This window comes from Streptopelia decaocto (assembly GCF_964273445.1).
Source record: "Streptopelia decaocto genome assembly, chromosome: 4".
Taxonomy (NCBI): domain Eukaryota; kingdom Metazoa; phylum Chordata; class Aves; order Columbiformes; family Columbidae; genus Streptopelia; species Streptopelia decaocto.
Window position 1 is genome coordinate 14,905,512 of NC_138658.1, and position 26,129 is coordinate 14,931,640.

At 40.1% G+C, this 26,129-nt stretch overlaps 1 protein-coding gene across 7 annotated transcripts in view; it reads left to right on the forward strand.

Moving 5' to 3' along the window:
* The first annotated feature begins 2,127 nt into the window (after window positions 1-2,127).
* LARP1B (La ribonucleoprotein 1B) overlaps window positions 2,128-26,129 on the forward strand; it is a 37,663-nt gene continuing 13,661 nt past the window's right edge. The window contains exons 1-10 of one of the 7 annotated variants that reach the window (XM_082051819.1): window positions 2,128-2,791; window positions 10,834-10,895; window positions 11,977-12,036; window positions 15,046-15,214; window positions 16,605-16,748; window positions 19,233-19,388; window positions 19,617-19,785; window positions 23,521-23,665; window positions 23,938-24,112; window positions 25,555-25,703. In XM_082051819.1, the coding sequence (XP_081907945.1) occupies window positions 2,509-2,791; window positions 10,834-10,895; window positions 11,977-12,036; window positions 15,046-15,214; window positions 16,605-16,748; window positions 19,233-19,388; window positions 19,617-19,785; window positions 23,521-23,665; window positions 23,938-24,112; window positions 25,555-25,703 (1,512 nt within the window). In that variant the 5' untranslated portion in view covers window positions 2,128-2,508. Of the gene's footprint in view, window positions 2,792-3,146; window positions 3,310-10,833; window positions 10,896-11,976; window positions 12,037-15,045; window positions 15,215-16,604; window positions 16,749-19,232; window positions 19,389-19,616; window positions 19,786-20,562; window positions 20,808-21,178; window positions 21,729-23,520; window positions 23,666-23,937; window positions 24,113-25,554; window positions 25,704-26,129 lie in introns of those variants that run through there. The other 6 variants (XM_082051818.1, XM_082051820.1, XM_082051821.1 and 3 more) reach the window with 6 other exon arrangements.

Sequence of the window (26,129 nt, forward strand, 5' to 3'; positions counted from 1 at the left end):
ACATCTAAGAGTTTGAAGATTTGCTTTAATTGTAATAATACTACCTTTTTTTCTCTTTCTTGGTATAAATTTAAGATGAAATAATATATGTGTAACTTCTTGTACAAAAAGTGATTAGAAGAAATAGCTGTCAGGTTTTTTTTCTGTTTATGAGAAGCTCCTTTATTACCAACGTTTGGAGCTTAAATCTGCAGTTACACAGATGTACATTAAAGTATCTATGTGGTGTGCTTATAATAGCATAACAATTGTGGTAGATGCTTTAATTTCAAGCCTTTACCACAAAAGGTCATTAATTTCCAAATCTTGAACAAAGCAGAAAGCACCAAAGGGGTTTCTTCCTTGAGGCGGACCTGGGCCTCCCCCAGGTGATCTCATCATCATCTTATCTCATCCCATCTCATCTCATCATCTCATCCCATCTCATCTCATCATCTCATCCCATCTCATCTCATCATCTCATCCCATCTCATCCCATCCCATCCCATCCCATCCCATCCCATCTCATCCCATCCCATCCCATCCCATCCCACCTGATGCAGTGGCAGTTTGCTCGGGAGGGACACATCCATGAGCTGCTTCTGCTGGTTGGGAGAGCCCAAGTCCTTGGTGTTATAGATGGCCTGTGCATCTACAGTTCTAGAATAATCATAGAAATGCTGTGGTGCCTAAAGAAGTGTGGGCTATGGTAGAGGTTTGTTGGGTTTCTTGGGGGATTGTGGGGTTTTTTTCCTGGTGAAGGGGTAAAAACTCCACACAAATCTCATTAAAGCAGAGAATAATGTTACCCCAAACAAAATATATTTTGCTGCTGCAAAACACTGGAAATTCAGCTAATTGTAGCACTACTTTAAAAATATTTGACTAGCTTTACGAAAGTCCATTAAAGAATTTGTTTGGTCTGTCACAAGATGTTGGCATTTTTTGTGGTAAACCTCTTAGAGGGAGTAAAACAGGGCCAAGAAACTGAACATAAGAAATGGGAGAGGAAAGGGTGTCTTAAGGTGTAGTTAAGGAGAATTATAGGAGCACTAGGAGTCTGCGAAGAGGGAAAGGCCTGATTAATTTTGTGCTATAGTGGCTTTCCTGGTTCTGTGACCATGGTGTTTGTGGGATAATGCAGTGGCAAAAATGTGGGTATAACCTCCTAATGAATCCAGCAGGTGTGGTATGAGTGCTCATGTGCTGTTGCAACATTATTTCTGGGAGATTTCTGACAGAAAGTAGAAAGGTAGATGAGATGTGGCATGAAAGCAAAGACAGCTATTGATGTGCTTAAATGGTATGTGATTCCCTTGCTAGTTGGGCCCAAGTGTGTTCTTAGGTGCTGGCTGAACAGGTTCTGGAGGCTGTGCTGTTGGAAGTGATGAACCAGAGATGTCTACTCTGCTTCAACAACACCTGGTCATCCGCCTACTGTATTTTGAGACCTTCATCATATTGTGCAAATACGGGAAAGACCTATAAAAATGAAATGTCCACTGAGCATTACTTGAGAGCTTAAACCATCTTTAATTGGGTGTGTCAGTAAGGCAAAGTAGGAACACACCAGCTGCTGTATTTTGTGCTTTCATGTTCTACACTGCCTGCTGTCTTCACCTGTTTTCTTTTGGCCAGTTTAAAAGTAGGCTTGATATTAAAAAATCACTTATTTTACTGTAGTTTTTGAAACGGAGCCATGCCCTCGGTTTAAATAAAAGCAACTGTTGGCTGATTTATTGTTATTTCTCGCAGAAGAGAGGAGCGCTGAGTTGCAGAGTCGGTGTGTTTGTGTTTGCGGTGGTGGGTGTGCCGCGAGCTTGGTGCGGGGCGCCTGGAGCTGACTGGCCGCTTGGCACCGGCTCCCGCTTGGGTACCTAAGTGGACTTTTGTCTTTTAATTAGTGCAAGCTCATTAATGCAAAGTCAGAACGGGGTATGTTACTAACAAAGGTGCCTAAACAACAAACAAATTACAAGGTTTTTTCGCAGGGTCCCCCTGCTGCCCGGGGGCGCGCTCGGTACGTTACTTAAGCAGGTGCTTTCCGCGGGGGGACGCGGAGCCGGTGCGGGGGGGGCTGGCGCCGCCGCCGTGAGGTCATAACGCACAGGAGTGTCCCGAGGCCCCGCCCCTCCCCTTCGCCTCGCTGCTACGGCGGCCGCCACCCGCGCACCCCCCTCCAGGCGGGCAGGGCCGCGCCGCGCCGGGGCGGGCGAGGCGCAGCGGGGCCGGCAGCGCCTCCGTCCTCTCGGCCCTCCGGAGGCGGCGGGTGGCGCCGCGCGGCTCGTTCTCCTCCCGCGCCGCAGCTTGGGGAAGGGGTTGCGCTGCGGGAGGCGCTCGCTGAATGAGCGGTTGAGGTGAAGGAGGAAGCGAGCGGCGCTGCGGCCCGGCCGGGGGAGCTGACAGGGGATCCCCCGGAGCCCCGGCTGGCGGGGCGGGGCGGCGGCGAGGGGAGGAGGCGGCCCCCCCCCGCCTTGGCTTCCCCGCGGCCGTCCCGGCTGGCGGCCCCTCGCGGCGGGCGGCAGGGGCATGTCCGCGGCGCAGGTGTCGGCGGCGCCCGCCGAGCGGCGGGGCTGGGGCGCTGAGAGCGGCAGCGGCGGCCCGGCGGTCAGCCGGCCCCGGGAGCCGGAGGAGCCCCGGCGGCCGGAGCTCGGCTCACCCCGCGGGGAGGAGGCCGCGGAGGAGGGCGGCCGGCGGTGGAAAGCGGTGGAAGCCCCGCCGCCCAAGGAGAACCCGTGGACGAGGCGCAGACCCGCGTGGGACAGCCCCTCCCCGCCCGCGGCGGACGGGCAGCTCGTGCCGCAGGACCCAGGTGCGGCGGCCGGGCCGGGACCCTGCGGGGAGCGGCGGGCCGGGTGCTGGCTGCCGTGTGGTGGGGGGTTGGGTTGGTTTGTTCGGGGTTGATTGGGTTTGTGTTCGGGTGGGTTGGTTGGTTGGTTTGTTTCGGTTTTTTTAGAAACGGAACGCGCGTGTGTTGTCGTCGCTCCCGGGCAGGCAGTGCGCTGCGGAGCAGGGCCCGTGCGGGGCGGCCGGCGGTGCCGCTCCGCGGGAGCCCAGCCGGGCGCTCTCGCTTTTGACATACATGGGCAGAGGAGGGAGGCGAGCGAGGGGAGGTGGGGTCCGGCCGCCGCCTTCGCCCGGCTGGGGGGCGGGAGGCAACGGACGGGGCGGCTCGGCGAGGGGAGCACCCGGGGACACGGTGGAGGGTGAGAGAGCTGCTGGCTGCAGGCTCCGGGGGCTTGCAAATGGTTACTCCGGCCCGGGGCGGGGAGGGCGACCTCCGGCGAGCCCCGCATTGCTCTGGGCTCGGGTACGGGAAGAACAGGACTGGTAAGCTGCTTGTTTCACTTTTCTTGAGAAATATTGCTAAATCCCGTGTGTTTTACCACAGGTCTTTTTTTTCCACCTAATTATATAGTAAGGCCCTCCATATGATCCGTTACTCGGTTTTGCTTTCCAGAAGATTTGGGTTGTGGAGGCTTTAAACATTAACAGAAGTAGCTGGTTTACTTGCTTTCAGGATTCAAACTGTTTATGTGGAAAAAGATGAAGCGAGAGTAGCCACAGTATAATTTTCTGGTCTTTAATCCCTGCACATAAGATAAAGCTACTTTATAGGCTCCTTACTGACTAAGTAGGCACATGGCTTTACAGAATTGGTCACTGAAGACCTGAGTTGAAATTGTCAGGCTTTGTGCTTAGGCTAGCAGAGTTCCTAGAAGTTAGCAGCTTCTTGGAGTACTTTTCTTGGCTGGAAGCAAACTGCTGACCTCAAAATACATATTTCAGCCCACGTTTCCTGAGAACGTCAATCTCAGCACTTGCTCCTGAAGGCACTTGACAAACCTTTTTGTGATCCGACAGTCACTTTCATCCTTGAATTAAACATGTACTTCCTTCACAAAGAGAAGTGCGTAATTTATAGTTTCATGTATGCAGGTCATGCAAACAAAGAGTTTTCCAGACCACAGCATTGCTGCTTACCTGAAGATGAAACCTTTTGGCAACATATATACTAATCTTTATCATCTCGACTGTTTTGTTTGTGTGTACTGACGCACTCGTAAATACCTACTTATGCCTGGCTTCTACAGTCTGGCTTGCTGGGCAGCAGTTTGTGGTCTTGCCCATACATGAAAGAGAACTTGTCACTCGTTGCTTGATGTGGCAGTAATAATAATGGTACGTCAGAAGCACTGGGAAAACTTCTTTTGTTGCATTAGCACCTCATGGTCCCAGTCAGGCCTCATCTGAAAATGCCTAACCTTCTGTGAAGTTTACTCTTCCACTTAGGTAAAACACACAAATAGCTGTTGAAGGAAGAAGAGACAAAGGAGGCAGTAAGTTCATATACTATGCACATTTTGTGCTTAATTTGATTATTTCAGAGAACTTTATTTTTTTCTATATAAAAGTTATGCTCACCATTTATCAAATTAATACTAAATTGAGTAGTTGCACTAGAATATCTATTTTAGTGGTGAGTGTATAATTTAGCAAATATGGGAGTCACTGTTGCTGGTAATGGCGTTGGTGAAGAACATACGCCAAGGTGCTTGTTTTGGTTTGGCCACCACCGAAAGCACCTTGAAGGAGCCACCGCTCTTTCCCTTGTAAAAGATGAAGCAGCTGATCTTTCCTGGCTGTTTGCAGGAAGGAATTGCCATGTGCCTCCATCTGCAATGAGAGCTGAATTTTGGAGTAACTAATTGCATGTTGGCCAAGCAACATCAGTCACACTAGGCCCCTATGAAGGTAGTAGTATGGAAATTAGTCATGCAAAATAATAAGTAGATGAGCAGAAATACTACTGAGTTGGAATGTAAAAATATCCATAAAGGGGATAGTAAAATGTAAAAGAATCTCACATCAAAGTAGTGACTGAATCCTGTTTGACTTGTTGATCCTGGCTTAATTTGTTGAAAGTTTCCTGAGACGTGTACGTATGGTATGTTCAGCGATAGTTAACACACTGGAGAAGATTGACCCCAGTCATCTTTTGACTTTCAATTTAGTGCGGTATTCATTTGTGACACAGGCAAGCTTGACTGTTGCTACTGAAACTGTTAACGTGACCTGACAGTAGAAGGAAAAAAGTAATCTAAAAGAAAATTCTTGGCAAAAGAATTTGGTCAAAGCATTGTTAATGTGACCTATTATTTTTTTTTGTCTCAGATATGTTAGTAGGTTTTAATCATGTTCTAGTAAACTGAACACCTAATGTAATCATATTTGAATTTTTCATGCTATGTTACCGCAATTCAGTGTTCCCGACTAAGCCTGTTATTAAACTTCTCTTTTAAGCATAATAATTTCAGAATTATACAACTACTTTTGCTTCCTAATCTGCATTTAATTCAAGGAGAAGGACTTGTAGCAGTATGGAATTGCGAGTGAAATTAGGCTCCTGTCTACTCGCAGCGATCCTGAATGCAGGGAGTCAGCTTTAGCATAGGCTGTCAGATGGCGACCGGTACTGCTGGGCTGTGTCTTCCTCCCCTTGTAGCACTCAGGTGATGTATCACACTAAGTCTTCAGTTCTTTGAGTTGAAGCTCTATGAGTAAGAGGAGAGGAGCAGTTGTGAGGAGGAAGTCCTCTATAATCTTGTAGATAATTTTTTACAAGGTTACAAGATAAGCTTTTTTTAAATTGAGCCAACAAGATGTGTCCATATGGAAGCTGTGGAACAGCCCTGCATTACCCGTGCATTCCCTGTCTTTCCTTTGAGTCAGGTTTTTCCTCAGCTATACCTCAGAGCTGGGCTCTCGTGGAAGGGGCTGGTTACCCTTCCTCCATATAAATCATTTGTCCAGTATAGAATTGTTGAAATTGTTTTATTACAAAAGTTCTCCCACCTCTTTGATGAACCCTGAAGTGCTCCCCTGTATGTAAGCTTGCAAAGGGAATCTGAAGGACAAGTTCTCTAGTCTTTGTGTGATTTGTTATGGCTGATGTGGATCTCTAATGATTCTTTAGATAATTATCTAAAATTTTTCATTAAATTTATTAAAGTACTCAAGCAAAATACCTGTGCTGTGTAAGTGGTTGAAGTGGGTTTGCTTCCTAGTGTGCTTGAATGATGTAGTTAATTAAAATAACTGCACGTTTCAGCCTTTTGTGTTGTGCTCATTTTGTCTTTCTTCATTGCATTTATTTCTGGGCATCAAAGAACACCTTTTATCTGATTTATATTTTGGAAGCAGAACTAGTTCATTGTAGTGCTCTTGTATAAATTAATTTGCTTTAGTTTGTTAGCAAACAGGTTGTAAAAGTACAGTTTAGTGAAGATACACCGTATCACTAGGAATACCAAGCTTTTGATTAGTAAATTGTTAACTGTTTATTGTTTTTTTTGGTGTATCTGAGGCAGGTATCATCATTAGTTTTCATGAATTCACTGAGTATTTGAATAGCAGCTTTTAAAAATTATTTTAACGATTATGAGAAGGTACAACATTGACAATTACCCCAACCCTGAAGGGATTACAAACATTATAAGCTGCTGTCTGTATTTTAGTTGTACATGATAGCATATGTAATGGCGGGGGGGAGGTGTCTTTCCAAACCAGAGACCTGTTATGAGAGAGAAACCCCTCCTGCTGCCCAGTCCCTAAGATACAGCACTGGCTTGCTGTGTTCTAGCATAAGTTCCCTTTAGACCACAAAAGCTTTTGTAGAAGTAGAGTCACAGGTTGCAGAAGCTTTCTGTGAAGAACCAAATAAAAAAATCAAGGTGAGAAATGAAATGCAAGGAAAATAACTAGTATAATGATTATTCAATCATGTATCAAGGATTTTTTTCCCTATTGCTTGTTGTATTGAGAAACGGACCTTTTCTGAATGTAACTAGGTAGAAGGATGCAAGTGTCATAACTCACTGCCTTGGTTAGTTATTCAGTGTGAAGAAGGTCAGTCTAATGTAGTTTTGCTACAAAGTGCTGAAGTATTGCAGGAAAGGATGTTAGCATAATTACTGGGATTTTTCTTTTATTTCTCAGAATCTTGGATCTAAATCCATGCTCTAGATTTAAATTGTTATATAACCCCATGGATTGTTTTGTCACATTTGCAACACTTTCACATTTATCCGTTAAAACAATAGATAAAAGTATAGCTTATCTTGTTTAAAAATTGATTAAATTGTGAAGCTTCAAACTGAACATTGAAAGCAAAATGTTGTACAAGTTCAACAAATGTGTTCCTCTGAAGTTTTGAAGAATTGTTCTGCTAAGTGATTTCAGATGCCTCCAGAAGCACTTCTGGTGTTTATATGATGTTATTCCTTTACTAAAGGAAATATATGTGCACTCCAAGTAAAAATAAAACTTGAACATTGCCTAGAAATCCTTACAGCATAAACTACATTTGTATCAAAGTTAGAATGTGTTCCACCTTTCATTAATAGACTTTGCTTTCAGAAGATACTGGCAATATCGTCCTTCCCCTTATATCAGAAAAATAATTACGTGCTGACTGGTTGTTTGCAGAGCTTCAAACCATCCAAAGTACTACTACTGAAAATGTGATTTGTCTTGTAGTTGGTTGTACTTTCGTGATACATTTTTTTTGGTACAAACTTCTCTTATTTCTGCACAGCATCCAGTCTGCTTTTCCTTTTCTGTTGGCATTGTCCCAGAGGATTGCTGCTGTTTTCATGGTTCCAAAATTCATCTTAAATTTTTCAGAACTCTCATTCCATATATCTTGGCATACTGCACTTGGCGTATCTGCACATCCATGTCTTTCTGCAGAAAATATCTCCTCTTAAGATGTGGTGTATTAAGAGAGTTGGAAGAACCGTAATACAAGTAGCTTTGAAGGCTGATTTCTGTTTTCAAGTGGATGGCATCTTCACTGGATAGAGTTCGGTGATTGAAATATGATCATTGGCAATTAAACTTTCTCATCCTTGATTGGTTTTATGATGTCCTACCTTCTGAAAATTCAGCTGAAACTCAGCAAGTAAAGTAATTGAAGATAACTGAATTATTTTATCTACATAGCATGCCATTACTGAACAGGTTAGCTTGTAGCATGTGACTGAATAAACCATTTTAGTACAGTTAGGTTGTAAGTAACAATAAATAAAATAGTTTATTTGCAAGGGCTTGTTGGGTTCTGCTGCAGCAATGTACTAAAGATACCATTTCTGGGTGTTCAGCGCTGTTATGGGATGTTAAACTCAAATGCTGGGGTAATATTAAGTGTAGAACGTTTATCTAAATGCACTCCGAAGTGAGTTTTGCCTGAACAATGGCTTTAGGCCTATTGATGACAGCACAACAGACATGATCTGGCTAAAACCTTTAAGTGATCTGAGGTTTTGTCCTTCTTCTCTTTCATCCCTTTTTTTTTTTTTCCTTCTCCTTTATCTCCCCTTTCATCCTTCGCACTAAAATCCGACTCCCACTCAATAAGCCTCAGAAAGCTGGTCAGGAAAGATCAGTTACCTTCGGTTTTGAGCACGGCTCTTTTGGGAGGACCAAGAACTCTGTGGAGTTGTTGTGGGTAGGGAAGTAGAGTGCGGTGAGATCTCGGGCCTTTGAGTTTGGAAAGGGCACCATCAACTAGGCGGCACGTTGCTTAATATTAATTTTAATTTAGTGTGCAAATACATCTTCCGAATCCTGGATTGCTACACACAGATAAGACAGACTCCTTAAAACGAGTTGGATCTCATTCTACTTGATTCAGATGGCCTCTCCTGCCATCTGGAATAATATCTCATGACTAAGATAGTGCGGCGACGCTGAGTCTTTTCTCTTTTTGATCCCTTGTTACGCCCTGGTGACACACGGAGTAGAAGTTCTGGCAGAGCAGTCCTACAGCAGCAATTTAAGTTAAAGTGCTGTGAGATGGGAAAACGGTTTCAGTAAGCTAATTGAACAGCTAAAGAGAGATGTGCATTTACAGACTATGGAGAACAAATGCTATGGCCAGTCAGTTTACCTTGACAGATAATGAGCAGTTTTGCTATTGGAGAAAATTGCAAATTTGTGTGCTATTCCACCTCTGTAGCTGTTTGTCTTGTTTTGTAAAGGGCCATTAGTTTACTATTGAATGACAAGTAAAAATGAGAACTACACAGTCACTGTGTATTTCTAAAACTGAAAGCTCTCAGTCTACAGCTAATTGAGGCTGAATGACAAGAAAGAGGCAGTTTGGAGGGAGGAGGTGCTTTGTTTTAAAAAGCAGATCTTTAGGAGAGGAAAATAACCTGCTGGTAAATGGTGCGGCAAAGGTCCCAGGTTGATCAGGATTCACGTCTCGTGTGATGTGGAAGTTGCATATAGCAATATTAATATAAATTACAGTGGAATATTGAGTGTACATAAGTTTATGCTTCTAATGTTCACAGTATATTCCAGGAAGCAGACAGAGGGTTTTCAGAGTCACTGGGCACGAGGGTGGGGTTCCCAGTGTGAAGCTGCGATAAGGAAGATTAGCAAAGTCAGTGGATGTCAAAGAGATAAGGGCTGAGGAGGTGATGTTATCCCTGTGTGAAATAATAATCCACTAGTGATTTCAGTCATGTTCAATGTTTCAAGCTTGTCTTGCAGTAAAATACTGAATAAGAAGTTTCAAAGAAAGGTTGTGGCCACTTTTCTCTGGGAAAATACGCATTGGGAGAACAGAACCAGGATTTACGAGGCAAAATTAAGAGGTGATTTCCTCTGCCTCAATTCTAATCTCCAAGAAAAATTACCTCACACTAGTGGTTTCTTTCCCCTGAATGCCCAACACAAAATGTAAAACACAACCGTACAGAACAAGCAAATTGATTTAATATACAGAAGGGTAATTGCCCATGTATTAAAAAACTTAGTAAATTTAAATAGACTGTTTTTTAATGTAAGTTTTTGATCCCTGATCATTAGACCAAATAATATTGCTGTATAACTTGTTTCCCCCCAAATAAGACAGGATCTTATATTAACTTTTGCTCCAAGAGTTGCTTACTTTTTTACATGTATATCTGCCTGGGCGCTATTTCTATTGACGTTTTTAATGAACTAGGGCTTATTTTTGGTGTAGGGCTTATATTTTGAGCATCCTCAAAAATCCCGAAAAACCATGCTAGGGTTTATTTTCTGGGTAGGTCTTATTTTTGAGGAAACAGGGTATATAACAGACTCTTGCTCAGGAGGTCAGACAAGATCATTATTATAAAGTTTAGGTCTTGACTCAGGATGGTTATGAAATTGTATGAGTGTCAGCTTCATTGCACATGCTCATATTTATCATGTATCCATTCTGGAATTTGGACATTAAAATGTATTAGTCTTAATGTAATTTTTTATAGTAATTTTCTCGTATCACCTTTCCTTTTAATTTTTGGCTTGATTATGAGCAATATGGCTACATTTTATTTGGCATTTGAGTAAATGCTTATAAAAGGAAATTTATAGGAATTTGTGAATATGTAATTTCTTCTATGCTTTTTCATGCTTGCATGATGATCAGTTTTGTAAATTAGTTCTGTTTTCCAAATATAGCTTCTAATAGGAAAACTGTAAAAATATGTTCATTTTCTTTGCTAATTCTTGGGTTAAAATACCAACATTTTGAGATAGTCTTGATCTTCTAGCTGAGCAAATGATTAAATAGTGTGCTATGCAGTATTCTGCACATCCAGTTTTCAAATTATTTGCACTCATTATGAATGTGAGTTTTTCAATCTTATGTACTATTAGTTACTTTGGGGAAATGTTCCTTTACTTTGATACCAAGGCATCAAAAAACCTTTGGTGTAATGTGACAGATAGTTAAATAGAGCTGTTACAGTATACCTTCCATACTCTTCTAAAATGCAGTCTAATTCTTCACCTGAAAATATTTTTTGTCTTTTTCAGAACTGCAAAATTCCACTAAAGTTATAAAAGCAGCAAAACCCAGGACAAGGAAGTGCAGCAAGGTTTGTATTTGCCAGAAGGATGTTTAGTTATGTTGAACTGATTATGTTAGAAATCCAAGTTAATCTAACCTGTTAATCTAAACTGGCATGTAGCTCAGCTGATAATATGGTAGGAAAATAAAATAATTTCAAAGGAATATTTTTGGCTGTAAATATTCACTATGGTAAATAGCTAATATTACTAAAATAAAAAGATAGCAAGGTATTTTGAAGTTACAACTGAAACATTATGTTCTGTCTTGGTAACGGTAAATTTTGAAGACAAAAAAGGTAAAAAAGGAAAGGAAATTAAAATTAGAAGGGAAGCTAAAGTGCTATGTGTATAAGAGATAAAGAAAGGCACTGTTATTTAACAGAGCAATGGAAGTATATAAAACGTGGAGTCTGCAAAGAAACAACTTCATTTGAGCACGAGTGATGATAGATTGGGTTTGGAAATCCTTTTTGCGTATCGTGTTAGTCATATGATTTATGCGCTGTTATAAAATTATTATTATGACAACAGGAGACGCTGAATCCTTTTACCGAAAATTTAAGTTTCTAAAATTTTGTATTACCATCCCTTTTCAGGTTGAATTAATACCTCTGCTCAAAGGTCTTCCAAAAGCTAAAAGACTTTTAAAGCATAGATACCTTTAAATCACATAGGAGGCTACATGTAAAACAATATTTAGTCTGACAGTTGTTTTGTGTGTGCTCAGACGTCATAAGCCGTCTTAGTTTTTTCAATAACAGAATGTAGAAAATTTTGCTTGCTTGCTGTCTTTTTGGCCATGCTTACATAATGTATTCCTCATGAAGGTGTTCTTCAGACAGTTGTACTAATCGCAGGCTAGGTAAGTTGTGTTGGACCATGATTTGGATGTAACTGCAATTACTAGCTCTTTCTACAGCTGATCGTATTATTTTTTTAAGAGTTTTGTGCTTATTTTCTGTTGTATTTCTCAGTTTCTAAAATTTGCTACTTCTAACAATTCTGCTCAAAGGGATAGTTAGGCCGTCTGAGTCATGACTGACATCTTTCATGTGTTAAAAAGGACTAAATTTAGGAAGTAGTACAAACTGTTTGTCGTCTTTGCAGGCTGGTGATTTTGGTGATATCACAAACTGGCCAACGCCAAGTGAGATAGCAAACAATGAAGTAAGTATCCTTGGTTACCTTCGGTATTATTTTTTAAAAACTATATTGACTAAATATGATTCCCTTCCCCCCCACACACACACCAGATGTGCTTTGGGTGTTGTCGGGTTTCAGCAGAAATGTCAGTAATTCGGAATACTGATCCATGCTTAACTGTCTGCAGTGGTACAAGAGTTCTGAACCCTTCACAAGCCCACACATCTATATTCCATTTATCATTAGTGGTGTGTCATGGACACGTAGGCAAAATTGTGCCATATTTACTGTACCATTTTAAAACTTCTATTTTCCACTCTTTGGGAAGTTTATGTGCAGACAAGAGGACCCACAACCTTTGGGTTTGTGAGTGTGCTGCCCTCCCTTGTCACTCAGATTGCTTTGTGCAGGTTGTCTTAGGACAGCTTATTTGTCCTTGCTCCATCCCTATTCCTTTGATCTAGTTTCGCCTTGCTGGATGTTTAGTTAACACTGTTCCATTACATTATCTTCCTTTTCCTGCATCTTAAGTGATAAGTACATATATACCTTACACCTCTTTTATGCCATGTTATTTAAAATGAGGACAGAGCACAGATCACTGCAAGCTATTAGGTGCCTGTCATCTTTCACTGCAGGGTGACAATGAACTGAGGCATATGCTCTCCCTTAACCCCCGCCCTCCCCCCTAAAGAAGGGGAATAGGAGGAAAAGGGAGAGAGACTTGCAAGTTGAAAGAAGTTTAAAAATGCTTTACTAATGCTACTAATAATTAGAGAAAACAATACAAAATATACAAAACCAATCTTTAACTTCCCCGGGGGCAGAGCCAGCCCTGCTTCAGTGGCTGCAGGGCAGGCACCTGGAAGTCCTGGGCTGGGCTCCACAGCAAACTGGAACTGGATTGAGGGATGCAGCGTCTGGAACCAGGCCTGGGATCGCAGGCACGACAGGCAGGGTCCTCTTCAGATACCACCCATGGTTGAAGAGAGTGAGACCCTCATGATCTCACACTTTATAGGGTGTATGACGTGGATGGGATGGAATACTTAACTGGTCAATTTTAGTCACCTGTTCTGTGCACCGCTCCTTGCAAATAAGCCCCTCTCACTTACTGAATGTGTGAAATGTATCAGTAACCTTGGCTGCCATAGCAATAAGTTTAAACCTGGGGCTCTTCTGCATACCATTGCTACGGTTAACACCTCCAGAGCAAAGAGTGTCTGAAAAACATGCAGCCAAATTCAGAAAAGTGCAGTTACTTAGAAGAACTTAACTGAAAGAGAAACTGGTCTTGTTTTTAACAAAACCAGGACAGTGCCATTTCACTCTTTGCTTTAGTTCTGGAGCACCCCTGTGATGCTTTTACTGTTTTCTTGGTGAGGAAAACTAGTAGATTTGGGTTCAACCATGTGCACTGTATAATTGAAAGTGTCCAAACAAAAACCGAAAAAGAATACTAAGGTAGTTTGGCATGAATCATTTGTCCTGCGGGCTCAGTTTCCAACACCCTCACTTCTCCCCCAATTGATTGTCAGAACTTCATTGTTTATATCAGCAACAAAACATTTTCAGGTTTCTAACCAGACTTTTAGCATCAAAGGTCAAAATTATAGGTGTCTGTAGATGTGACACAACATTATGTTTACTACTAGGTAGAATTTGCCTCCTCTGATAGCTTGTTCTACAGGATCTCAGAGAAAATCCTTGAGATTGCTAGAAGAATCTTTAAAACCTGAATAGATTATATGCCAAAAATTTAAATTGATGCTCAATCGTTTGCCCAGATACCAGTTAGAATATTTTGGTGTGTGCATACATCCCATCAAGGTTGAGGATTTAGACAAGATCCTTGATTTAACTTTTTTTGAAAAAAGTATTTATAAGCTTTGTCAGAAGTACTCCTTTACTGTATTGTAGCATGTACTTGATACTAGATACATATGTAGTGTTTCATAAGAATATACTTCTTTGATGTTTCTGTCTGAAATAGTCTGCATTAAGAGTATTTTCTTTGTTTTACCAGATGATCTAGATTGTATTGCATAGATGTTAACTAACTTTTTGCAGACTTAAGTACATGAGAATTTCAGTACACAAATTCATGTTGTGACGGTTAAACCAAATAACATTTAGCTGGTCTTTAATTGCAATTGATTTGTCTGGGGGAAGTCTTTGCATTCAAATTCGTTACAGCATAGTACTGCGGTATCTACCATATGTACTCCAGCAGGTTCAAAATCATCTCCACAACATAGGAGAATTCTTTCCGTTTGGCAGAAACATCTGCAAAGCTTAATTTTGCAGGTAGATATTATATGCAATCCAAAGGAATCTTTCCACTGATTGCTAAAATGCTGTTCATTTTGCCTACTTTGAAACTTGTTGTTCTGTGGGATTTCCAAGAAGTGATGATCTGCAGGATGCTGGCACTATTCAAAGGCACACAGTTCTCAGTAAATGCCATATCCTAATGTGGGGAAAAATAAATCTGTAATCATACACCTCCACATCCTCTGGTCTTTGGTTCATGTTCTGATTTAGTGGAACAGAACTGTCGGAGTTAAAACCTTGGGCTCCCTATAGTTTACATGAGCTTCTGGCATGCTCTTGAGATTGTACAGCATCATGGGAATTTCTCATTTACCATTTAGCATTCTGTAAGCACAGATTTTTAGAGATAATCCATCTGAATAGTAGGTACCAGTAAGTAATCTATCTTTCTTTCCTATAAAATAAATTTTAATTTTGAGGTATTGGAACATGATTGTTATGTGCTCTGCCATTTAAAAAAAAAAAAAAAGGCAAACAAAACTTTCTTAATCTAAAAATTATTTTTATAGTCTTGCCAAACTAGCCAAAAATAGAGCTATTTAAAATGAGACTTTACAGAGCAACTCAGTTCTTAAAACTCACCCTGCTGAAGATGCTGAGAACAGGTAATAATAAAGGAATTTTAATAGGTAAAGGAGATTTATACCTTTTGCTGCCAGAAGCTGTACTGTCAGAAGTAATTACTGGTATCTCTTGCAGTGTAAGACTGTAAGTCACAGTAAGAAGCCAACAAATAAAAAAGAAAAGGAGGAGAAATCTGATCAAAAAAGCAATAATGGAATCAAGGACAAACTGGAGGCAAAGCCAGATGGTCCGGGAGATAATATTAGTGAAGATGAAGCTCCAACTAATAACCAAAGGAAAAAAGGTCAGTTTGGGCACTATGTATAATGCAGTAAGTCATCATTGTTACAGTTACATTAATTCCAGTTGAAAGACTCAATGAAACATTTTATGTTTTGCATTTTCTAGGTGATAACAGGATATATTGCCTTCTGCTATGAAGCTTAAAGCAGGTTTCCTTTCTCAGGTTTTGGAGTGTTCTCTTTAGTCAAATAGGAATTCTGAGGAAAAAGCAGCTTGTGTCCTACTGGTGTTCTGACAATTTCTGGAAAATTTTAGCATGGCTGTTTAAAACATTACTGTCTCTCATATCTTTATTTCAGTAAATAGCATTATGTTAATTTAACTACATATGTATATGTGTCTGTTACTATATATACTAACACTTTAATTTTCATGTTTTACTATTAGCTTACACCTTGAAGTGATCACTTGAAAACTAAACCAGGTTATTCATTTCCTTTTGATCCAACCTGTTGCATTAAAAATAAGAAGCAAACCTGTATCTCATCTGGTCAATTAGACTGGAGAAGGCTGGAGAAACAGCTGAGATTGTTTAAGATATTGCTGCCATCAGCTGCTTTTTTTTCTTGCTTCTCTGCTGATATTTCTTCAGATCCTAAAGACCTTTGTTGTTTATATTTGTTGATCTTTTTGTGGATTTCTTTAAAAACAAATCCTGTTTTGCCTTTATTTTTTTCAGTCTAAGTGGAAATTTAAAGCAAAGCTTTCCACATTCATAAGCTATTATTTTTTTTCCCCCGGTGTGGATAACACATTTTATGTATTTGCTTATATTTCTTGGCTGCAATGGTGTGAAGCCCACTATCTCAATCAAGTATAGAACAGAAAATATTATAGTTAAATAGATGGTTAATGGCCATTTTAGGCCAGCCTACAACAAAATACAGCTTTGCTAATAATTTTTGATGCACATGAATGAACTTAATCTGAATATCTCGAGGTAAAACTACAGTACTACAGCTAAATTCACAGGACATTTTTATGGTGTGTGATTGAAGTCTTTATTTGAGTGGTTAACCTGATATTATTTACCTTTAAGTTTCATGTGTAATTTTATGATAATGAATTTATATATTTAACACTTATGTGGCTATAAATCCTCAGTGATGGAGCTTACATCTAAAAATTCATTAAATAAAGAAGCTCACCTTCATTTCATATGTTTAAAGCTTAGGTAAGGTTACCTTTCAGCTTGAGAGATTCCTGTTTACTGCATTTATTATTGTTTAGTCATTCATAACGTCTTAAAATTTCTATGTTAAGCTTCTCCCAGTTTTTAAACTTTGAAATAAACTGTTACTAGTTCTACAAAAAGAATTGTATAGAAACTTCTCAGGAGCTGAAAAATAAAGTAAGTACCATAATTAAGAGTAATATATTAACTTTTCAAGGTAACAAACAGAAATGGGTGCCGCTTCACTTGGATGATGTAAGGTCAGACAGTCAAGAAAGACCAGGCTCTCGAACTAGCTCAAGATCTCTGCTGGAAACAAACAAGTTAATATCTCACAACAACAGACGGAATGAGACAAGAAGTAAGTAGTTTTCACTCTCCGAGTCTTTCTATTTGTGGCAAATAAAGTATAATACTGCATGAGTAGGTATTAGAATGGCAGGTTTTGGTGAAACTTGATTTTACCTGTACTGGGTAAAAGCTAGTGTTAACGTTTGCCAATAAATAAATAAATTATACTGTATTTTTACAAATTTTAAATTGGGAAGTTTTGTTTAAAAGCTGTCAGATTTGATTTTTTTTTAACATCTTCACAAGCTCATCAGAGTTGTGATGTCTCAGTCACTGCCTGTCTTTGGAAATAGCTTGTCTTTACAGCATGTGCTGGTGCTCTGAATCAGCAGTGTGTATTTTTCTCTTTATAGCCACCTACAGAGTCTTGGGCCACAGCTTTACAATGTAGAAAGCTTGGAAATAGTCTTATAAGGTGGCTGCTCTGTCCTGTTCTTATTCCTGCAGCTTGTTGCTACCAGAGCAATTGCTCATGGACCTACACTTTGAACTCTGCTTTGGCAGTTCTACTGATGTTTTTCCCTTTAAGCTGGACCAGTTCCCTCAGCTCCCTGACCTGTTTCACAGCAGGGCTGTGCAAAAGGTTGTACTAGCACAACAGAAGGAGAAATGCACCATGGCTGGTTCTGCTTCTGGTCCTCAGGTGTTCTGAATACAGCTTGTCAGGTGGCAGAAGTCTTAGGCTGAGGGTAACTCTTTGGTTTATGCATTTGCATTTAAGTTTTAAGATTGTAATGTACATTAACAATTTAAATATTTGCTCATTATAGTAAGTGCTGGATGCTACTGAGATGGGATTGGTTTATGAGGTCATTTTAGGAACATTGATATAAGGGTTTGATATGGATATCTGAGGGATGGACGAGGCGGGGGAAGGATTTTTGCTAGTGTATCACTTCAGCAATTATTCCTCAGGAATCTGGTGGTCAAATGACCAGAAACTTGTAGCATGAACTCTACCTCAAGGCTGTAGTGATTCAAGACCAGTTTCAGTATGAGAGAACATAAACCATCCGCTTTTCAGGAACGCTTTTCAGGAACACTGGCTGTTTAAATAAAAAACTTGTTTCAGGCTTAAATACAATACTAGCTCATGATGATGTTATATGTAGGACTTTTGCATGTGTCTAAGCCACATGTACTCTCAGAGTGCAAAGATGAAACTGATTTGGGGAACAGTTCAAATGATGCCTGTGTATTTGGGGTCTCTAAGGCTGCAAGTGCGAAGGCTAAGGTCCGAACTCCCAGTGAGATGCACACATACAGATTATGATATTCATAAATTCGGAGTCTTATTTGACAGAATATGACATGCAGCAACCTGAATGTATGAGTGTACATACTTTGTTGTAGGGTTCATTAAAATAGTTTCTAGTGAAACAGGATTTCTAGTATGAACAGAGAATCATATCTTTCTTCAATCTTGTGTTAAATCTAGCAGCTCTTAATTTGCTCAGGTAGGGGCTGCATCCCCAGGCACTCCACTGACAAAAAGGCCCCTGGGATCTGGAAGGCAATCCAATTACAACTTGGAGAAACTTTAAACAAGGGTGACTGACTGAAGATGGAAGTCTCAGATGTTAGGAAAAGAGAGGGAGAGTGTGTGTGAGAGAGGGCTTTGTTTTCTCTCATGGGTAAAATGAGAATTACACCTGTCTCAAAGTCTTGTGATGAGTGGAGCTGAGGTCCCTGGGGTCTGTTTTAGGTCTTTCGTCATGTGCCCGCCACATACTTATGTGGAAATCTTCCGGAGATTGTCACAGAATCATCTTAAATTTGTGTGTGTTGCCAAGAACTGGTTCTTAACTTAAAAGCTCAGTTTAGGGCATGACCAGTGGAGAATAAATGATTGCTGTTAAATGGGCAGGGTCAGGGAGGGGAATCAGAAGGGACTCTCCAGAGAGCCATTGCTGTGGAAATCACACCCGGAGCAGGATCAAGAGCTGACAGCTCTTCCCAGTTCTCTCTAGGTGCCGGGAGCTGTTCAGTGGAGGAGACTGTATTACCTTGCCTAGAAGGAGAACTGCATGATCGTTCTTTCCTGTCCCATGCCCATTGTAGGTACTGCGATCCCTGAGCTGGCGCCAGAGTGTCCGGTTGCTTCAGAAGCATTTGAGACTGACTGCTAGTCAAGCCAGTTTACCCTTCTTTATTGCTAAGAGCTTCTGCCTGACTCGCCCTTAGGCATGGCTGGTGGGGCCTCACCCTTTCACCCCTGCAACTTCAGATCTGCCCTTCTGCTCTAGCCAGCATGGCTGAGTCAGTGGATTGCCTGGGCCCAAGCTGAGAACTCTGTGTTACAACGGCCTTTTTGTCACTGATCAGATATTCTGCAGTGCCATTTCCTTCGGACTTTCTGAGCATCCAGAAAGCGGTGACACACATTTTTCACTGCAATGTTTTCTTGTTAATACCTAGGAATAAATCAGAGACTGCTTAATTATCCTATGATATTTAATTATGATTGCAAGTATTGTGCTTTTTTCTCTTGAAGATTGGCGTCGTGATAGAGAAAAGAGAGATGATCATGACGAAGTGTGCAGCGTGAGAAGTGAGGGTGGCAGTGTTCGAGGATTCTCCAGAGGCAGAGGAAGAGGTAGAGGCAGAGGAAGAGGACGAGGCAGGGGAAACCCCAGAAGTATGCAGAGAAGTATATGCTTTAAAACTGTTTTTATAATGTTATTGTTTGCACATCAAGTAAGAGTTGTCTCAAAAAACATATCCTGTAACGTAATATAACTAAGTAACTTGAGTCTTTTTAAAATCAGGTACTGAAAACCAACAGTAAAATGGCAATGTGTATCTTGCCTTAAAGTATTTGTGTGCTCAACTTAATATTTTTCATCATCTTTCTTTTATGTTCTCCTTTATTTTGAAGTGAACTTTGAATATTCAGTTGGTTATCAGGAACTGTATGGTGAAGGAGCTGACCCAGTGTTTCAACCTGAGCTTAGTGCTAGTATGATGTATTACTATGGTGGCGGAACAGGAGTGCAGATGTATTCTGTGGATGAAGCACTTCTCAAAGAATATATAAAACATCAAATGTAAGTAGATTGTTTAATGGACAAATATTTTTAGAGAACTAGTTAAGTTAAAATAACTAATTTCAAGGAGTGTTGAATCCCTACTATCTATATAAAGAAGGATATTAATGCATTTCAATTTAACTTTTTGATTTGACCATCACCAGTGTCATTTTGAATTTATTGACAGTGGGGTGGAAAAACTCAAGCGATGGGGAGGAATTATAAGGAAGCTGTTCTGCATCGTGTGCTGTAGTCTGGCTCTAACTCGTATACCCGCTTTATTTATGGTACATAGCCCTCTTTTCATGTTGTCATGTAATTGAGATATGGATGTCTCTGAGCTTGTGCTTTTGAGTACTGTTGGTGTTTGCCTACAAAGCTTTTCTTGGGTGATGTAGCTAGAGGTCTCCCCTGCTTGCTCTCAATTTCACTTTGAGAAGTCTTGTTAGTTTTATATTTTCAGAGTGTTTCACCTGAAACATTTAATGGAAAGAGAGTGGTTTTGCAATGGTACTTGATTTTTCAATAATCTGAAATGTTTACTTTCTCGTGTGCACCATTAGGCAAGGACAAACCATCTGGAAGACTGATTATCACCAGGAGGCATGTCAAAAAGGGCCTGGAAACCGCTAGTTCATTTTAAAGAGACAGTTTCCACCACTGGCAGATATTTCATCTTCTGTACTTGCAATGGCATTTCTCTGCGCTGCCTTCGTGGTGGTTTTTGATTGCCCTCGTATTCCATAAAGCAACTTGCTTATTGTATTCTTGCTTCTTTTGTTACAGTTGACGCAAAAAGGAAGAAAAAAGCCTCTTTAAGGGCAGAAAGTATCTGGCATGTGGCTATCAACTTCAAAACTTCTATTGCAGTCTTTTTTGTTACTCTTGCTGCCAGGCCCCTATGACACCTGACAGTGGACATGTACCCCCATGTCAGGATAATCGGCCTGCACTGTCCTCAGACAAGTGAGGGAGGAGCACAGACACTCCACTGTTGGCCAGATTTCTGGGCATGCAGTGTAGAATCCAGACCTTCTAAGGTAGGACATGATGATGTCCCCCTTTGCTGAGAAAAATGTCAGTTACGGCATTGGTCACATCTGACTCCTGGTTATATTTGTATTTTATTTTAGCAACAAGAGGTTGGCAGTTGTCAATAGAAGACTTGGCATGGCTGGCTGAGCAGAGCCTTTGGTTGCTTGTCTCGTATAAACTCCTAAGGCAGTTTGATTGTAAAGTTTGCTTTCCATGAGAAAAAGGGAGATTCTTGAGCAGGTTTAGAGCATAACTTCACTATTTTTATACTCCTTAAAAAAAACAAAAAAGTGGTTTTGTTATCACTTCTTTTATCACATTAAAAGATTATGGGAAAGAGACTTTATTCATCAGTTACCTGTTATTAGCTTCTAAATGGGGATGGTGTTGTCTGCCTTTCATAATTTAGTTATAAAATATTAAAGTGACTATGCCAAAGAAGGAACTTTATACAGAATAAAGCTACACAGAAATTTTAGGTCTCAGAGTTCCTTATGGAGTCCCAGATAAATCAGCATATACCAGAGAAGTGAGATGGGTTTGAATTTGAAAACAGTTTACCTGCTTAATAGGAAAAATCTTAGAGACTGTGTGCAACTGAGTCCATGTGCAGTTACAGTAAGAAATATATTGCTATCAAGCAGTTTATACTTGTCCCACAAACCAGCTTGATGTACAGGAGAGAGTAGTATTTGTATTACATACAAAAATATCTTTAATGTTTTTAATTACAGGCTGAAGTTGTCAGTCTTAAAAGTTTCAGTGCTTAGCAACTCCTCAGTCTGCAACATACGGTAGATCTTTATTCAAGTTCTCTTCTTTAAAAAATAAAGAAATAAACTGAAGTTCAGACATACATCCAAGTCTGCATCAATTCAAGAATAAGCGAAGGGACTCCAAGGAAAATGAAAAAGAAAAGCTGGAGGGTGTGTGTGTGTTTAGGTTTGCCCTTCTACTTGGAGCAAGCTTGTGCATTGTCTTCATTTATCATTAATGGTCTTTCACATTCCTTTTTCTAGAGTGATGGACATCAAGTGAGGCAGTTCAGTCATTGTCCCTTTCTGCTTGTGGAGTTTTTAACTATGTGAATCCTTACAAGATTTTACCTTTACTGTATGACTGTAAAGGTAACATTAGTAGAATGTTGGTACATGGCTTTTGTGCTTGCTTATCTTCAAGATGGGGAGGGGAAAAGAAGTATAGCGGTTCAGACACTAAACAGAATACTCTTGAAGGAAACCTTCTCTTTGTGTGCAGGTGCTTTGCTGATCAGTTTACGTAGCTCTGAGCAAGAGCTTAATTCTCCAAAAGCCTTATTCTCTTCTCTTTTCACTCTGATGTAATGGCAGTGTTTTCATTTGTCCTATGTCTTAGTGTCTAACTTTGAGACTTTGTATTCGTTCTGTCTTGGAGTTGAGTGTTTCATATAGAGAGCTTTTGCTTCCGATTTCTTTACCAAAAATTATAGAATAAAATTCTATCAAGCTTCTCCTTCTCAATGATGGCATCACAGTCCTCTCCTTTTGATAACTCTGGCCTTGAGCCCAACTTCAGTGGAGACACTTAGCATTTTGTATTTTGTTTAAATTAGAATTAACTATTTATGTTTGCATGTGGGGTTCTTTTTCCTCAGCGTTTTAATGCTCTCTTGTTTTATTTTGCACTGCCTCTGGTTTTGTGTTGTAGAATTTTGAATTGTTCTCCATTAAATATTTCCCTACCTACATTGTCATGAACCTAACGAGGGAGTAGTAATATGGACGTAATATGCAAAATCATGGTATGATGTGTAAACTCTGTGAAAGGCCTAGATTTTAGTCACCATGATAATCTTCTTTCCATTCTTTTTCATAGGATTTCTTCTCCTTCCCTTGCATTGTATGACAGATCATGATTTGAATTCCTTACTTTTTCTCTGCACTAAGTGTAGAACATCTCGACACCCTGATCTTTTCATAGAGCAACTTCATTGTTTAAGAAGATTAGTGTTTCTGCTGTGTCTTTGTCCTTTGTCTCTCTTGTTCTGTGGTATTGTCAGATTCCTGCAATGGTCCTTGTCCTTCTTTATCCACTAAAAATCATCTCTTCTGTTAGACTTTACCTTTCTCCATGGATCGTTGTGCCTTTTGGTACAGTTTCATGACAAATACAGAATTACTATTTTTGTTTTCTCATCTTCCCACAAGCATGCTTGAAGTAGTGATTCAGAGCACATAGACGTGCCTCAACACTCAGATAGGATATTTAAACCTTGAAACATACTGGAACTGGGAAAAAACTAACAGTTGAGGATGAAGGTGTGCTGATACTGCTGTGTGGGAAATAACTTATGCCCTGACTGTAAGCAGTAGGTGTCCTTCATCTATATGGAGGCTAAGAGAATGTTGTTTCCTTCCGTTCATGTAAGTAATAAGGGAGAGGATGGGTGAATGAAGACATTGAGCATAGTTTTTCCTTATGCAGTTCATACATGCAAATGTTGTAATGAGTCTTTGATTTGTACCCGTATGTACTGGACTGTAAGTCTCTTAACGTGTTGAGCATGCATGCTGTTCTGTAAGTCATACTTGTAATGATACACCTGTTGAAAGAAGGATTTTGTTGATGACAAAGTATGCTCTGATTTAATGGAAGACTTTAACAGCGAATCTCTAAGTTGCTTTTTTAGGATTTTCTTTAACTTATAATAGGCTCATCTTCACATGTTTCTTTCTGCAGCGAGTATTATTTCAGCACAGAAAATTTGGAAAGAGATTTCTTTCTGAGGAGAAAGATGGACCAACAAGGATTTCTGCCTGTTTCATTGATTGCTAGCTTCCATCGGATGCAGGCTCTGACTACAAATGCTGCACTCATTTTGGAGGTAAGAGAATTCTGAAGTATGTATGTACAAAGTTGCTTCGTTAATCTTGTAGAGCCATTTAAAGTCAGTGCTATGAAGTTAAGAAAAATTTGTTTGCTATGACAAGGATTTTATAAATTATTTTATAAACAATTTTTGCTATTAAATTGCAAAGTTTTGTGGGTTGGTTTGTTTGTTTTGTTATTGTTTTGTTTGTTTGTTTGTTTGTGGTTTTTGGGGGGGTGGTGCTGGATATGTGAAGTTTTAAAAGGTATAATGTTCTTCGCACACAGGCCCTAAAGGACAGTACAGAAGTTGAAACTGTGGATCAGAGGATAAGAAGAAGGGTCGATCCAGAAAAGTGGCCAATTCCAGGTCCCCCTCCGTGCAGCCTGCCGCCGACTGACTTCTCTCAGCTCATCAATTGTCCAGAATTCATACCAGGCCAAATTTTTGACTCACATACTGGTAAAGGATTTATTTTATAGAAACATAAGTTTAGGACTCTCTAGGTTAGGGTATTTGCTTCTTGCTACTGATTTCATAATAGAAGTTGTACATTTGGTAACCACTTATTCAGCTGATAGCCTGTCAGCATTGCAGTTGCCAAGTCACGTGGCTGATGTGAAGTCCATTAAAAATGTGTCTTATGCGTTATGGCTGCAAACATTCTCCAGAATATAGTATACAGAATAGAGTATAATGGACTACGGTCCTTTATTAGCAGTGGTAGCAGAAGTAGTAATAGTAATCTTAAGTTAGTCATAAAATCTTCTTCATTTTGGTAACAGCTGAAAGTTAACTTGTTATTTGGTGCACCCTGGTTTTGGATGGGGATCTCATTGACATTATTAATAGGAGATGGCTTTGTTTGCTGACAGCCCTTGGCAAGGAAATCTTTTTACTAAAATGTTGGCTGGAGGTAAAAGGGAAAACTGAAGACTGAGGTAGGCACTCATCCATAGAGCTAGAGAATGGTGAAAACAGCTCCCTAATGTGCTGTTCTTCTTTTCTGAATAACACATATTTTTTCCTCAAACTGTTAGCTACTTTCTTTTGTAAAAAAGTTGCTGTCAAGGTTTGATTGCAGGGTGACAATAAACAGTGGCAGATATATTGTTAACCCACTCTCCCCTCCATTTCCCATTTAGACCCCCCCTCCCCTCCTCCCACTAAGGACAGGCGATTGGGAGGGAAAGAAGGACTGAGAGAAGAGAGTTGGAAAAATTTTAAAATGTTTTACTAATGCTACGAATAAAATTGAGAAAATAATACAAAATATACAAAACCAATCTTGAAAGTGCCAGCAACTGCTCCAGCAGATGTAGGGCCGGCGCCTGAAGTCCTGGACTGGACTCTGCAGCCAACTGGAACTGGATTCAGTCTGTCACTAGGCCTCAGTTCGCAGGGACGACTCGCAAGGTCCTCTCCTAATGTCGGCCATAGGGAAAAGGGATGAGATCCTCATGATCTCCCACTTTTATATGAATGGGATGGAATACTTAGTTGGTCAGTTTTTGGTCACCTGTTTCAGTTCACTGCTCTCGTGGGACATGCATCCATACTTATCAACGACTGTGCATTCCATTTCTATGTCTACCAAAACATGTATCTACCTTTCAGAAAAGTGCAGTTAGTAAGAAGACTTTAGCTGACAGGAAAATTCACTGAAAGAGAAACTTGTTTTTAACAAAACCAGGACAGTTGCTAAAATTGATCTTTTCTGAAGATGTTGAGTGAACCGTGAAAAGCTATCTCCTAAAAATGAAAAGAAATTCTGCTGATAAGTCTTATATTTAATCATAGAGCTAGAAAAATAGTACTATGGTTAGAAGAAAGGCTACTGAAACCGTTAAAAACCAAACAGAACAAGCCCTGACGGGAACTGAACTACTGTTTTCCAATGCTAGAGTCTGCACCAAGTTCTCCAAAGGAAAACACTGAAACGAGTAATTTTCAGACAATGTCTAAAGGATTGTCTACAAGTTTGCCTGACTTGGACTCTGAGCCTTGGATAGAAGTGAAGAAGAGGCATCATGCACCCACGGTCAAACTAAAGGTAAAATCAAAACCCTTTAACTTATGGTTAAATAAACAAATGCAAAACCTGCCAGCTTTCAGATTATACTATAAAACAAGATTTTTCATGTCTTAACATATGTAATACTTGATAGCGCAGTACTGTTAGTGTGCGTACTTCTCACTCTGCCATACCCGGAATAACTAAATGTGTTTAAAATCCTGATCCAAACCTCACCAAAATGAAAAGGAAATACTGCGTGCGTGGTTTTTTGGTTTGTTTTTTGGTTTTTGTTTTTTCTTTCTCCACTGAGGGGACAGTTGTTGCTGTTGATTATTGAAAAATGTATTGTAATGCACATTGAGGATTGTTCTAAAAGCTTATGGCAGAATTATTTAGAACAGTAATTTACGTAATAAACATCTGAAAGTGGCTGTATGGTTTCTAATTCCCATACATTCATTT